The 14,014-nt window shown below is 33.5% G+C and overlaps 1 protein-coding gene across 1 annotated transcript in view; it reads right to left on the bottom strand.

Annotated features, from left to right (window-relative positions):
• The window catches only part of CHD9 (chromodomain helicase DNA binding protein 9), a 135,656-nt gene that overhangs the window by 86,193 nt on the left and 35,449 nt on the right, over window positions 1-14,014 (bottom strand). Inside the window, exon 3 of the mRNA XM_019644273.1 lies at window positions 10,837-11,168. Within this exon, the coding sequence (XP_019499818.1) occupies window positions 10,837-11,168 (332 nt within the window). The remainder of the gene's footprint in view (window positions 1-10,836; window positions 11,169-14,014) is intronic.

Below are 14,014 nucleotides of genomic sequence, written 5' to 3'. Positions count from 1 at the left end.
CCCCTTCCCCTAATTCCCCAGCACTGTTCCCATCCCCCAATTGCCCAATAAAAAAATCTTTAAAAAAAAAAAAAAAAAGAATCTGTCTTGTTTACCGCTCACAACAAATGACACTGAGATATTTTTGAATGGAAAAAAAGCAATTGGAAAACATGAGAATTTTAAACAAGCAAGTTCTGGGAATGTAACTATAGTGAATAATAACGTACTAAATATTTGAAAGTTGTTGAGAGTAAATCTTAAAAGTTCTCATTACAAGAAAAACAATTCCTAGCTATGTAAGATGATGGGTGTTAATTAAACTTTACTGTGGCAATAGTTTGGCAACATGTACATATATCAAATCATGTTGCACACCTTAAACTAAAACAGTGTTATATGTCAATTACATCAATAAAACTGGGAGGGGAGAATTTTAAATAAGAGAGTAATGCAACCAGAAGGAAGTGAAATGCAAGTCAGGGAAAGGAAGCAGTGATGAGGCAAATGATGGAGAGTGCAAGACGGGGCCATGGCGGTGCAGGTGAAGGGGTGAAAAGGGTACAACCGATATTTTGGAAGAACCAGGAGGACCTGGTTATTAGCTAGGTGAGTAGATGCGAGGAGAGAAAAAATTCTAGCATGATTTATACGCAGGTTATTGGTGGGTTCATATAATTACCACTTTTAACAGGATAATGGTTAATTCTGACGATATCTCCCTCTCACTCTTCTGAATATGTAAAGCAAGTAAGTAAAAGTAAATATGTAGTTTATGTTGGAACCAGGAAATAAAAGTACAAAAAGATATTACAAAACAACATTAAGGAACCAACCATAGTTACATTTCAATCCCTCTCACCACTTTCATTGGTCATCTCCTCCCTCCTCTGTTCCCTTACTCTGGTTTCTTTCCTAAAATAAAAATCTCCCTTGAGGTCATATCTACTATTAGATATCACATGACCTTGTTCTTCCTTCTTCTCATCCATAGTTCTCAAAATAGTCGTCTATGCTGTTTCAGTTTCATTTCTCAACCCACTATAATCTGAACTTGTCTCACTTGATGTTCATACAACTCTGAGAGGCAAATACTATTATTTTACAAGGAGAGGAAACTGAGGCTTAGAGAAGTTAAATAACTTGTTCAAAGTCACACTGATAAAAACAATAAAGAAATGCCTCATTCCAAAGTCTGAATCCTCATGTCCAAGGCCACAAATGACCTTCATAATGCCAGATCCAGTGTAAATCGGGAGTTTTATCTACGTGCACACAACTAATCACTTCTTCCTTCTCTGCACCCTTGGCTCCATGACACAACATTCTTCTGGTTCTCACTCAACTTCTTTGGGATCTCTTCCTCCATCTACTCTTATTATGTTGGTTTTAAGCAGGATTCAATTCTTGACAACTCTTTTCTGCCTGACCAATAAACTTTGGTATTCATCAAAGTTCTGTCTTGAGCCTTCTTCCCTGTCTATATACTGTCTCTGGGACATTTAATTCAACCTATTCTTTACTACCAAATAAGTTAAAGAATTCTCAAATCTCTCATCTCTAGTTCAAAACTTTTACTGAAGCTTCAGATTCATATAACCATTTATTAGACACATCCATATGGATGTCCCACAGATATCACAATCTCAGAATGCCCCCAAATGCTATCCCTCATATTCCCTAAACCCAACAGTTTAATACGAAACTATAAAGTTGATTCAGAAAAGTGTACACATCAAGAGTACATCTCTGTGGGTTTTCTCAAACAAACATAACCGTGTAATCAGCTTCTATTAACAGATCAAGAAATGAGACATTATTCGTTCCTCAGAAGTATTCTCTCATGCCTTCTCTTCCAGTAACAACCTCCTCCTAAGGGTAACCATTATGATACTTGTGATTACTTCACACAACCTCAGGCACTTGTGCTTATGAATGCCAATGGCAAGGTCAAGGGTTAACTTGATAAATAAAATTGGGTAGTAGAAATTCCATCTCTAAACCTAAATGCATGTTTTAGACTAGTTTGCAGATAAAAAAACTAGAGAAAGCAAAGTTTAGTTACTTAACAATTTCCTATGAAACGCAAATCAAGGCCTGTTAATACCATTCAATAGGTATATTGCTTAAAAGGGCATTTTTATCAGTGTTGGGTAAGCTAAATGAATTATATGAAATACATACTCTAATAGAGTATGTGGCTGTGAAAAGACTCACATTCCACTGAATGTAAACTTCAATAAAATCAGAAGCAGAGATATTAACATTTATTTTTTGTATTTATGCATGACTATGAAGTTATACTGTTCTTTTCTAGTGGTATATGGTGATTAATTGAAAACTCTCTAAGGTCAGTGGACTAAGCTGTTTAAACATTATTCTTATAGATAAATATTGCCTAAATCTCTAGAAAAGAAATATTAACTGCTGCCAAATCAATCTTAAACACTCACCCTTTCTGGTAGAGGGGGTTAGGTAAGATGAAACTGTTACCCATAATATCTGAGACAAAACTTCATTATATCGATTTTAAAATGTACTTAAAAACAAATCCTTTTGTTTTCATATACTGTATTTTCTTTCAATATTGTTCTATAGGCTTGAAATAACATTTTATTCTACGAACTCATTAACCATTCTTAACTCATGAAAAAAAATCTTTTTCAAATCCTAACTTTGTAAGAAACATTTCAGATTATACTAGCTTCATACTAAACCTCTCAAAGTCTAAAATACTTACACATGCCCTTTCTGTTCAAAAAAGGTACATTTCCGTGGTAGAAGATAAGTTGATTCTAAAACTTGAAATTATGACTACTTGCCAGTTCTGAGTCAACTATAAATAATATTTAAAAACTAAGGTTACTTAAATAGAACATTAATTCTTAGAAACAATGAAGTCGTATCAGTTTACTTTGAGCTCTAAAAATGGTATATAGGTGATACCACAAAGGGGAACCAAAATTAGGTTGGTATTGATAATAATTCTTACATGGGTGAGGCAGGCTTCGTTAGGAGGCTACCTGTTAAAAATACAGATTCCTAATGAAAACACATCAGACAAACCCAAATTGAGAGCCATTCTACAAAATAACTGGCCAGTAGGCTTCAAAATTGAAAACATCATAAAAGACAAAGACTAAGGAATTATCCCAAATCGGAGGAGTGTAAGAAGACATGACAACAAAATTAAATGCAGGATCCTGAATTGGACCCTGACCAAAAAAATCCAGGAACAACTGACAAAATCTGAATAAGGTCTCTAAATAAGCTAATAAGATAGTATTAAGTCTTTATCTCCTGATTTTAATAATTGTTCTTTGATTACATAAAATTCTAACATTTGAGGGAGCTGAGGTGAAGAGCCTCAGGGAACTCTGCTTCTGATCTACTTTTACAAGTCTGAAATCAGTTCAAGTTAAATATGTGTGTGTATACACACACACACACAGACAGATATGTTGATCCCAACCCCAGGATACAGATCTAGTGGGTGGGACCCCAATCAGACCTAAAGAGTTCCCTAAGAGATTCTGATGCTTCACCAGATTTGGGAAACCACCAGCTCAGCGTAAGTTAGTGTAGGGTAGTACTCTAGGGACAAACATTCAGGATAATAAAACTATTTTATATTTCTAGAACATTTAAAATCTCAAAGTGCCTTTGCCTATAATGTCTCAGTTGATCCTGGGGCAAACTCTGAAATAGGCAAGGCAGGTAGGTATTGCTGTGACTATACTAATAGGGAAATTTCAGCTACAAAAGATGAAATAAATTGCTAAAGTCACCAGTTTAATAAAAAACAATATGGTCTCTTTATCCCTAGTCTACTTTTTCCAATATATCTTACTGATTTTAAAATGACACTATACATCAACCAGTCAATAGATATTTTTATCAATAAACACAGTTTAATGAATACAGAGAAACATGAAACTTATCTTTTAGTAAATTATTAAGGATAAAGTTTATTTGACTTTTGAACCAGAAATCTCCACTGCCCGTACAATGAGCAATGATAGCCATAAATGTTATCTGCAGGAAATCAGGCGATCCAAAAATAGAAAAAATAAAATAAAATCAGTTAAGTACCAAAGAGCATTCCATTCTTCCATTATGAATCACAAAGAGTTTACTATGTTAATTCTAATAAAATTTCATGATAAATGAAACTAAAATTTCATTATATATTCTTCAAATAAACTGATAGCTTGCCATTCCTAGAAATATAAAGCCACAAAGTAATACAGACTATATTAATAAAAAGACTTCATGCAAATTTTGTTTTGTTAAAACATTAAAGGAATCTGTTATCAATGTTACCAAACTTCAGCAACAGATATTCAGGCAAGTATAAGAACTAAATATCAAAACATAACTTGTTTCAGGCATCAAAGGGCAATTCCAAACTAAGTATAAATTTGAAATGTTAATTCATTTGATAAGTCTAGGCTCTAGAAAACCTCAGTGTTTACACTTGACATCTGTATTTGATTCAGATGTAATTTATGCGCTCATCTAAATCCTGCCCACAAGTTACTAAGAGGCTGTGTAACCAGCTCAGTCTACACACAGTCGATCTGTAATTGGCCCCTGTTGATTCTCTCGCTGCAATAACTGGACAATGACTCTTACTCAATTAGTCCATTTGTTGTAATTAATTCATCCAATTCATCATAAGTGAAGGAAACAAGCAAAAATACTTTCATATTATAATTTTTTTTTTCTTGCAAGAGAAATGGAAAACACTGGAGCTATTTTTGTTGTTTGGTTTTTTTATTTTTTTAAGGAGGGTGCAGCTCACAGTGGCTCATGCCGGGATTGACGCGGCAACCTTGGCGTTATTAGCACCACGCTCTAACCAACTGAGCTAACCAGCCACCTCTGGAGCTATTTTTAAAGTTATCAAATACAAACTTTTTCTAAAAGAAATACATTTAACTTGGTAAAATTACTCCAGTTTAAGGTTCAACTCCAGACTCCAGCTTAAACTCATCTGGGAAAAACAATGAAGTTTTAAAAGCATTCTTTACTTTAGTAATCCTTAAATTTTGAAAATAACATTGAAATATAAACTTTTGCTAACTTGGGCTATAAATTACTTCCTATTTAAGGACAGACATCACTTTTTTCAAAAAGTTGAATTCACTTAGTTGTTTCATATAAATATAATAGTTGCTAAGGATACAACTATTATTAGCTAAGTATTAATCATAGTCAATGTATTTTTAACAGTACAGTTTCTTATTCTTAAAAAATATTTTTTAAAATGTTTATATTTAAAAATATTGACAAATAGGAACATTAAAATAAAATACTTTAGGGCGGCCGGTTAGCACAGTTAGAGTGCCGCGCTCATAATACCAAGGTTGCCGGTTCGATCCCCACATGGGCGACTGAGATGCACCCTCCACAACTAGATTGAAAAAACTAATTGACTTGAAGCTGATGGGTCCTGGAAAAACATTGTTCCCCAATAAAAAAAATTAACATTAAAATAAAATTTAAAAATAAGTAAATAACATACTTTAATTCAATGGTTCTAAGATACACGTTTTTCCCACACAGTAACATCTATGAAATCAAGATTCATCAAATAATCAACGATATGCCATAGTTTTAGCTGGCAGTGTCTTTTTTCTTTCATATTGACACATAAAATAACGATGTATCTTATCATCAAAGACATTTTAGATTCAATGGAATATAGCATATCATTTGCTAATAGTAAATCTTACTAGTACAATTTATATAAAGAGATACTTCTTAAAAATGAAACTAAATTTTAATTGGATTCATAATAAATAATGTATATATCAATACTTTCTCTAGGTGAATATGTTTCAGATTTTTACTGAGTTTAAGTTTGGATACAAGGAGTGAAATCAACACAACATTTTACCTGAGAATTAAAAAATTATAGAACCTAAATAGAGACTACTAACAGGATGTGATTAAATATAAATTTACACCATACATTTTTTTCAAAACCTATTTTTTTAATCATATGCCAAAAAACAAATGATTACTACATTTATATTTTATACAAACAGATACAAATTCCTATAATCTTGAGAACTTGCAATCAGGGTCTCATCTGTCACTTTATTAATATGAACTATAAAGTGATAATTTCCAATTTCTAATGATTCATCTTATTTTTCCCTCCGATTTTATTTATATTATTTTGCCCATATTTAAAAATATATATATATATATATAATATATGGGTGTTTTTTTTTTTAAGATTTTATTGGGGAATTAGGGGAGGGAACAGCATTGGGGAATCGAGAAAGTGGAACAGACAAGTTGCTGTCTTTTTGTTCTTCAGTCTAGTTGTGGAGGACGTTGCTTCACTGGCCCATTGGACGGCCACTCATGGTGGTTCACGGCAGCTCACGAAAGCTCACGCCCGCTGCTGGCCAGCCCCAGTGCAGCCTACACCATCGCCGGTGACTCACGGCAGCCCAGCTCCAGGTTGAGCTGTTGTTCATCATCTTAGCTGTAGAGGGCACAGCGTCACTGACCCTCATGTGGAATCCGAACTGGGGCCCTGCTGCTCAAAGCTGGCGTCCCAAACCAACTCCTAACCAACGCGCCACTTGGCCAGCCCCCTTATATTTTACTTTTAGATGTAAATGTCCCTCTATAGACATACATGTGGACATACTTACATGTTAGTTTTGTTTAAGGAAAACACACATACATAGTATATATATGATGGTAAGTAATTAATAAATGTTATTTTCCTTCTTTCTTGTTGGGGGTTCAAAAACACTATAGCAATAAAGGGCACAATATAATTTTGAGATCATTCAGTGTTTCATTGTTTTTCCTTATAACATGACATCCTTAATTTCTACTTGAGTGTGATATTTTCTAATTTAAATGTTTCCTGATTTAACTAAACAGAAAAGCTACTTCTAGCACCTAATACTTAGCATTCCTATAATAGAAAGAATTATGAATAGTACAAAAAAGTTTAAATTTAATCGTGAAGGACTATTACCAATTAAATTTATAGGGCCCCAAGAACATTTTTAAGTATCAGAGGCATTCTATCTGTTAGGCCAATAATCTATAACACGAAGAAGTAAATTTTGACAACATGGAAACATAATTTAAATGTCAAACTTATAAACCATAAATTTAAAAATGCTTCATCATCTAAAACTGAATGGAGTCATAAGAAAATTCTAGTGGAAGTCTTAGAATTACAATATTTTAGAATTTAACTCTCTACTATTACTAAACCATTAGCTATGTTCCTGTGGTTTTATGAAGGATTAGCTTGCCATTTCTGTTTTGTTTTTTTCAAAACTTCACTGGGGAACAGTCTGTTTTTTCCAGGACCCATCAGCTCCAAGTCAAGTCATTGTTTTCAATCTAGTTGTGGAGGGCACAGCTCACTGGCCCATGTGGGAATCGAACTGGCAACCTTGGTGCCATGAGCCGGCGCTCTAACCACCTGAGCCAACCAGCTACCCCTTGCCATTTCTGTTTTTAGCAAGTCAAATTCAACCATTTTGTTATGTTTTGATCTTTAATCTTCCACTCCTTCATTGACTCATTCATTCCATAAAATCCACTCCGTTACATCCTTGGTGTATCTATTACGTACCTACTATTACTAAAGAAATTCCTGCTATTCTACTTGAAAGGCAGCTTGTTAGAACCTGATTGCCAAGATCATGATAAATGTTAGAGTAAAAAAGGGTTGTTTCCTGTCCTATCTCACTATTTTACACCTGCTATTTCCATTTCAACTCACACGCTTCCATGGAACGATGGGCACCCTTTCAAACTCCAGGCTTACTTCAAACAAAATTTACCTGTCCTAAATGCTGCTCTAGTTACCCTGACAAACTTTCATACGAGGCATGCTCATATGAAAAAAGTCATTAATAAGTTAACCTATATGCCTCTTAACAAGTGGCAGCTCTGTTTTTGTCTGTCTGCTTGAGTTTTTAAATGATCTTATTTAGGAACACAACCTTAATGGCAAGAGAACCTAGGCAGGTGAGTGAGCATTTAGGCTGAAAGCAGGGGTGTGGCTCCTGGCCTTGGTTTTTTTCCCTTAAATAGCATATGCTATGTATGTTTTCAGAAAATAATGGCTAATAATTTATTAAGTAAATGCCAGGTACTGTTTTATAAGCTTTAAATGTTATTATATCATTTTATCCTCAAAATAACTCTACGAGGCAAGTACTAACATTATCACCATTTTACATATAAGGAAACTAAAGGTTGGAGAGGTAAGTATTTGTCCAGGGTTCACACTGCTTGTAAGTGACAAAACTGGGATTTGGACAAATGCAACTAGCTCCAAAACCAAAGAATTTAACCACATTATCCTACTGCACTGCATGCCCAATCTAACTCACAGAGCTGCTGTAAAGATTAAATGAGACATACCCAAGTGCTCTGAAAGGGACACTCTACTCCTTGTATTGTTAAAACACTGATCTATAAAAGTGACAGGAATAATGAAAAGGTTTCAGGCACACTGGCAGGCAGAGGCAGTATTGGTTTTCTTCAGGTTAGTCTTCCCAGAACACACCAAATCAAATACATAAATTAAACACCAATTCTGACTATGTATCAACCGTAACTTATTGTTTACAAATGTAGTTAGTTACTGTTTAAATGTATGTCCTGCATTGTTCATGGTTAAATTCCAGTCTATATTTCCTCCAATTTTATCTGACACTAATCATTTGATATTAGCAACAGTCCAATTCATCCAAAACTAATAGAAAAATAACGATTTTACAAAAAAATATTTAATATATCATAAAATGCTATTAATTAAAATGATGCAACTAAATTATTTAAATGATGACTCCATACAAAAATTAAAATCTTGGCAAATTCAAAAATAAAATGTAGTAGCTTATTGGAAAACACAGTAATGAAATATTTCAATTGACTAATAGAGGAATTCTAGATTGTATATGAATTTCATTTCTAACTATGCTTTTTTCTCCAAAATGAGAATAATTTGTCTTTGTCTGATAAAGATGATGAAGAAAATATTGTTTTACTCTAACAGTTTATTAACAATATATAGGCAAGCTTCAATTTTACTTACATGTCTATAATGTATAAATTCCTCCATCAAAAAGTCCTATATTCTCAAGAATTTTAGCAACTACTCAATATCTCGCCTTGTATATATCTTTCCAGTACAATTTTCACCTTACTTTCTCAAGAATGCTATCTCTAAAAACAAGTATTAAATTATCAATGTGGGGCAATATTAAAATAATTTGTTAATAATTTCACTATTTCTAACAAAAGTACATACAAATATCAGAGAATGAGTCAGATACGCTACTGCAATAAATTATTCCCTACCATATCAATTTACATTTTTCAAAATTCCATGCTTCTCTATTATAATTAAATTTTTTCTAATTTCCCCTTATGTACATTGTTTTTTCTTGAACCAGACTCACATCTGGTATCTTTTGCTTCTAGCTTAAATTTTAATGCTGGAACTTTTCAAGTTTCTCTACAAATTTCCTCTTGTTTTATGTATGGTTTTTTAATACCCTTAAATAGTACACTACTTTGCCTATATCTCTATATAAGTTAAAACTGGAAAAACTTTGTTAACTTCCAACACATTAAAGGATTAAATATGGTGTTTCCTAAATTAAAACTAGACATAATACTGGAAAAATAAGATATTTTATACCAAAACCTTTATAAATGTAAAGGAGGGGACATTTAACTTTCAAATTTCATTTTAGCTATCTGTAAATAAAATACAAAATTAATAATATTACTTATTGCTCTACTATGGCAAGAAAGCCCATGGTATTTAATGGTTTGGATTGAAAGGCATCAGGACCTAACAATGTAATTCAGTTTGGTGGTTGTATTTAAAGTGCTGAGAATTCGTTTTACAAAATTGTGCTAGTTCTAAATACCTATATAATATATTAATAATTTCTTAAGCAAATTAAGATTTTCTTAATAAGGGGATTCTTTCTTTATTGCGCACTTTCTTGTGTGGAAAAAGGTAAACGGATTAAATACTTTACGTGTAATTTCATATAAAGCATGCAAAAATGACCAAATATTCCTGCAAAAACAATTCTAAACAATGCCGGCCTAAGGTTACTTTCACCCTTACATGCAAAACAAACACACATATAGAACAAATAATACTTATTACATTTTAGTTTTTGAAAATGTATTAGACAAGTTGTCAAATAAAAATACCCAGGATTAATGTATCCTTCCAGAGCAATTCTTTGTCCTTATAATTCTTTTAGAGCATTAATCCTCACTGGCCTCTTTATTATATAAAATAAAACTGAAAGACTGTAAGAGCCAAGGGCTACTTACTGATGATTTAAACAGTCTTAGTTTTCTTGTCATTTCGTTTAGTCCAAGGTTGTGAATTTATGAGAAATATACAAGGTTGTGTACTTCATGTTTCCAAACTATAAGGTGCCCAATGAAGTACAAGTAAGAGGTAAGGAAATCTTATAAAGAATTTTAGTGCATGTTCTATACAGGAAATCAATATGGAACTGACACAGAAATATGGGTTTGGTTTGGTTTTCCTTTCTTTTTCTGTTTTAAATATAATATTTTTCTTTTAAATTCCATTTACTAATATTAATGTACCCAAAAAAGCTACATTCACACAACAGTAAAATTTAGATCCTGGAATATTACCTAATTTGTTCAGAAAAGAAACAAGGTGTACACAGTATCTAACAATTTAAAACTCCAATGTGGGCATAAACACACCACACACGAATCAAAAGCAAAAGATTGGACCGAGTACACTTCAACGAAAAATTCAAAGGCATTAAATTCAATTCTTAACCAACTTACCTAATTTTTGTCTTCTCTTTTAACTTAGAACAAGTTTTTGTTTTCTTGCTCTCTTTGTCCTTTGGCTTGGATTTCATCCTTCTACCTTTCTTTTCCTCTTTTCCTTCAACTGAAGCACTAGGGAAGTTTTCAGGGCTCATTACTCGTGGAATATTGCGCTCCCCACGCTCCTTTGCTTTCGCTATGGCCTCTGATATTATACGATTAGCCTTTTCTTGCTTGCTTTCTGATTCCACTTTTTTTCTCTGCTTCTTCTCAGATATGATCCTCACCTGGGTATTCTGCAACTTAGTATATGTCCCAGAACCATCATTCTTCTTGGAAGATGGAGGCTAGAAAATCAAAATATTATTTATGCGACATACCAGAGTACATAAAAAACAATTAACATAAACATCTGAAAGTTTAAAGGCTTAAAGAAGTAAAATACATGAACAAATATGTGAGTCCTACAAACAAATTTAAAATTAAAACACTTTGCTGATCTAGACATTAGTGTAGGTATAAAATAAAAAGCTCAACTATTGCTTTTTAAATGGAGGTTAAGGAAGGATAATATAGATCCATTGATATTTTCATAGCATTCTTGATTAGTTTGTTGATTCAAATTTTGTTCTGAATATACAGCTGATTCGAATTTTATCCTGTAAACGTTCTATATATTTGGAGTAAAAGTATTTTCTTTCTTCTTCACTCAGGAACTCTGAAAATTATTACTAAATTTAAAATAACTATTTTAATACAGAATGACTACACTTACAGTTTACTATGATTTTTAGAATAAAGCGTCTGCTTTATAAGAACCTAGAACCTGAAATCATTTCAATTTGCAATCTATGCAGCAACATAGCTAGTTAGTAAACAGACATTCCCATACTTCAAATTAGAGAAAGTTTTAGTTTTTCCATGAAAGAGTTAAATGTGGATTTTTTTTTCTCTTCCTATATCATAATTATTTTGCTCAAGCAATTCTGGAAAAAAAGAAGTTTTATAGTTTAACGTTAAAATTATTAATATTTTAGCAATATCACAGGAAGCAGATAAACAGCATTTTACAAAGAATATCCTGTTCAAACACGCATTCATCCACAGATACTTAGACCCCAGTTGTGTTATGTTCTTACCCGTAAACATGCCTCTGACTAGAGCAAAGGAAAAAACCACCAGGAATTTCCAAACACATTTCCATGCTGATTCCAGTGTGCTTCACTGGATATCTTTTCTATACCTGCCTCATCAAAGATTTCACAGCAGTGCTACAGCACTGGGAAAGGAAGGAGGGTTTAGAATCGCTCACTAAAATGCCACCTTAAGGCCTACAGGCTATAACAAATAACCAAGACTCGAGAAAACAGCAACAAGCTCAAGATGGCGATGCAGTACGACTCCGCAGCAGCAGCCAGTAATAAGGAAGGTTATTCAATCCCATTAGCCTTTTAGCCCAAAGAACCCCTCCTCCTCCCACTCATTCAGGCTTTCACTTACCCTTCCTCTTGGCCTCTTCACTGAAGACATTTTTGGCGTCAGACAAAGGCTTGCCCTCTGCTTTTTCACCACCCCAGGCAGTGCTCAAGAAAAAAGCATTGAAAGAAGATTCCTAAATGGCCTATTTAGCAAGCTGCAACCAAGAGATGCACAACCCTCCACAAACACACATAGTGATTTTTCAACACATTTCTGCCTTGGCAAGTTTATATCCACTGTTCATCCTATTTAGGTATGAAAAAGGCTGTAAACTCCTCCTAAAAAGCGGAGTTTCCTCAACAGCTATAAGCAGATAGCCAGATTCCAACAAAGCACAGAAAGAAATGAATGCACAAAGCATCAAAATGCATCAGCATGAATATTAGAGATGTCGTTAAAAATACTGACTCCTTCTGCGGAAGTAGGCCAGCAGATGGTGCTACCAGTTATTATTCCATTAGACTCCGCAGTTTAACCCCCAGTGGACTGTTCTCCCTCCAAGTCACACATTAACTCTCACTCTGCCACTTCCGGCAGTCAAGTTTTCAAACTATACAGAAAAACCTGGCTTTTCAAAATCTGAAAACTAAAATCGTGGTGAAATGACTTTATGTAGCTATCAGTATTAAAAAACAAAATCCAATGCAATTTTTACTGGAGAAAACACTTTTCTCCATGATACTTTAAAATATAAAATTAGTTGAAGGTTAGCAAAGGGTTAAAGAGCAGGTCATGCAAACTGAACACATAACAAGTGACTTTAAGAAATTAGATAAGGTCTTTTATGATTCTAACAATAAGCTAACAATGTTATCTTTAAAATAGAGAAATGCAGCTATTTTCATTTAAATTCTAAAAAGAAGCTTAAGATTTTCAAATGAACACAAAAGAGCTGTCTATAAAGAATCACTAACCACACAAATTTTTCTTTCTTTAAACCTGGATAAATACATTAATTAATTTTCATGACATAAAAATATCATAAAACCTTTCTGACCTTTATTACACATTCTATTCTAACTGAACTGCTGAATTTTTCAGATAAAATTTTAGTTTTAGTCCCTTGCTAAAAATAAGTGGCAAGTCCAGCTCAATTTGATCATCAGTACAACTTTTCTTTCTATAAAAACTGAGACTATTTAAATAAACACTGCCTTTAAAAAACAAACCAAATTTCCACTGCTTCACAATCCAAGTTGACCTCTTTCATTAATACTGTTTTTTCATTTGGTCTTGGCAAGTCATCTGATACCTCTATCAAAGAACCTGTTTTTTGTTTTTGTTTTTTTTTAGGCACCAGAGGTCTCAAAACAAAGCTACATTATATGAACGGTGTCCCAGAAAGACCAATCTAGACAGAAGAAGAAATTAAAGGCAAAGGGCTACAAATGGCAAGGAAAGGATATGACTGACCTTAGAGGTCATCCACGTGAAAACCACAATAACCAACAAGGGCTAATGCTTACCAAGTGCTTAGTTTACTAAGTGCCAGGCGCTATTCTAAGCATTTTACATGTATTGACTAATTTAATCCTGGATGATATAACAGGGTACTAGTGACAACAGAGGAAACACTAACAAATGGGAGACAGGTTCTTAGAGCAGTATTACGAAATGACAGACCGGACCTGAGAGAGCAAACAATTTTAAAAATCATAACGATAACAATGATAAGAGCTAACTCTTATTTAGTCTTCTATATGTACCAGGCAGT

Source organism: Hipposideros armiger, unplaced genomic scaffold (genome assembly GCF_001890085.2).
Source record: "Hipposideros armiger isolate ML-2016 unplaced genomic scaffold, ASM189008v1 scaffold_4, whole genome shotgun sequence".
Classification (NCBI taxonomy): Eukaryota; Metazoa; Chordata; class Mammalia; order Chiroptera; family Hipposideridae; genus Hipposideros; species Hipposideros armiger.
This window is presented reverse-complemented; position numbering and strand designations above follow the sequence as displayed.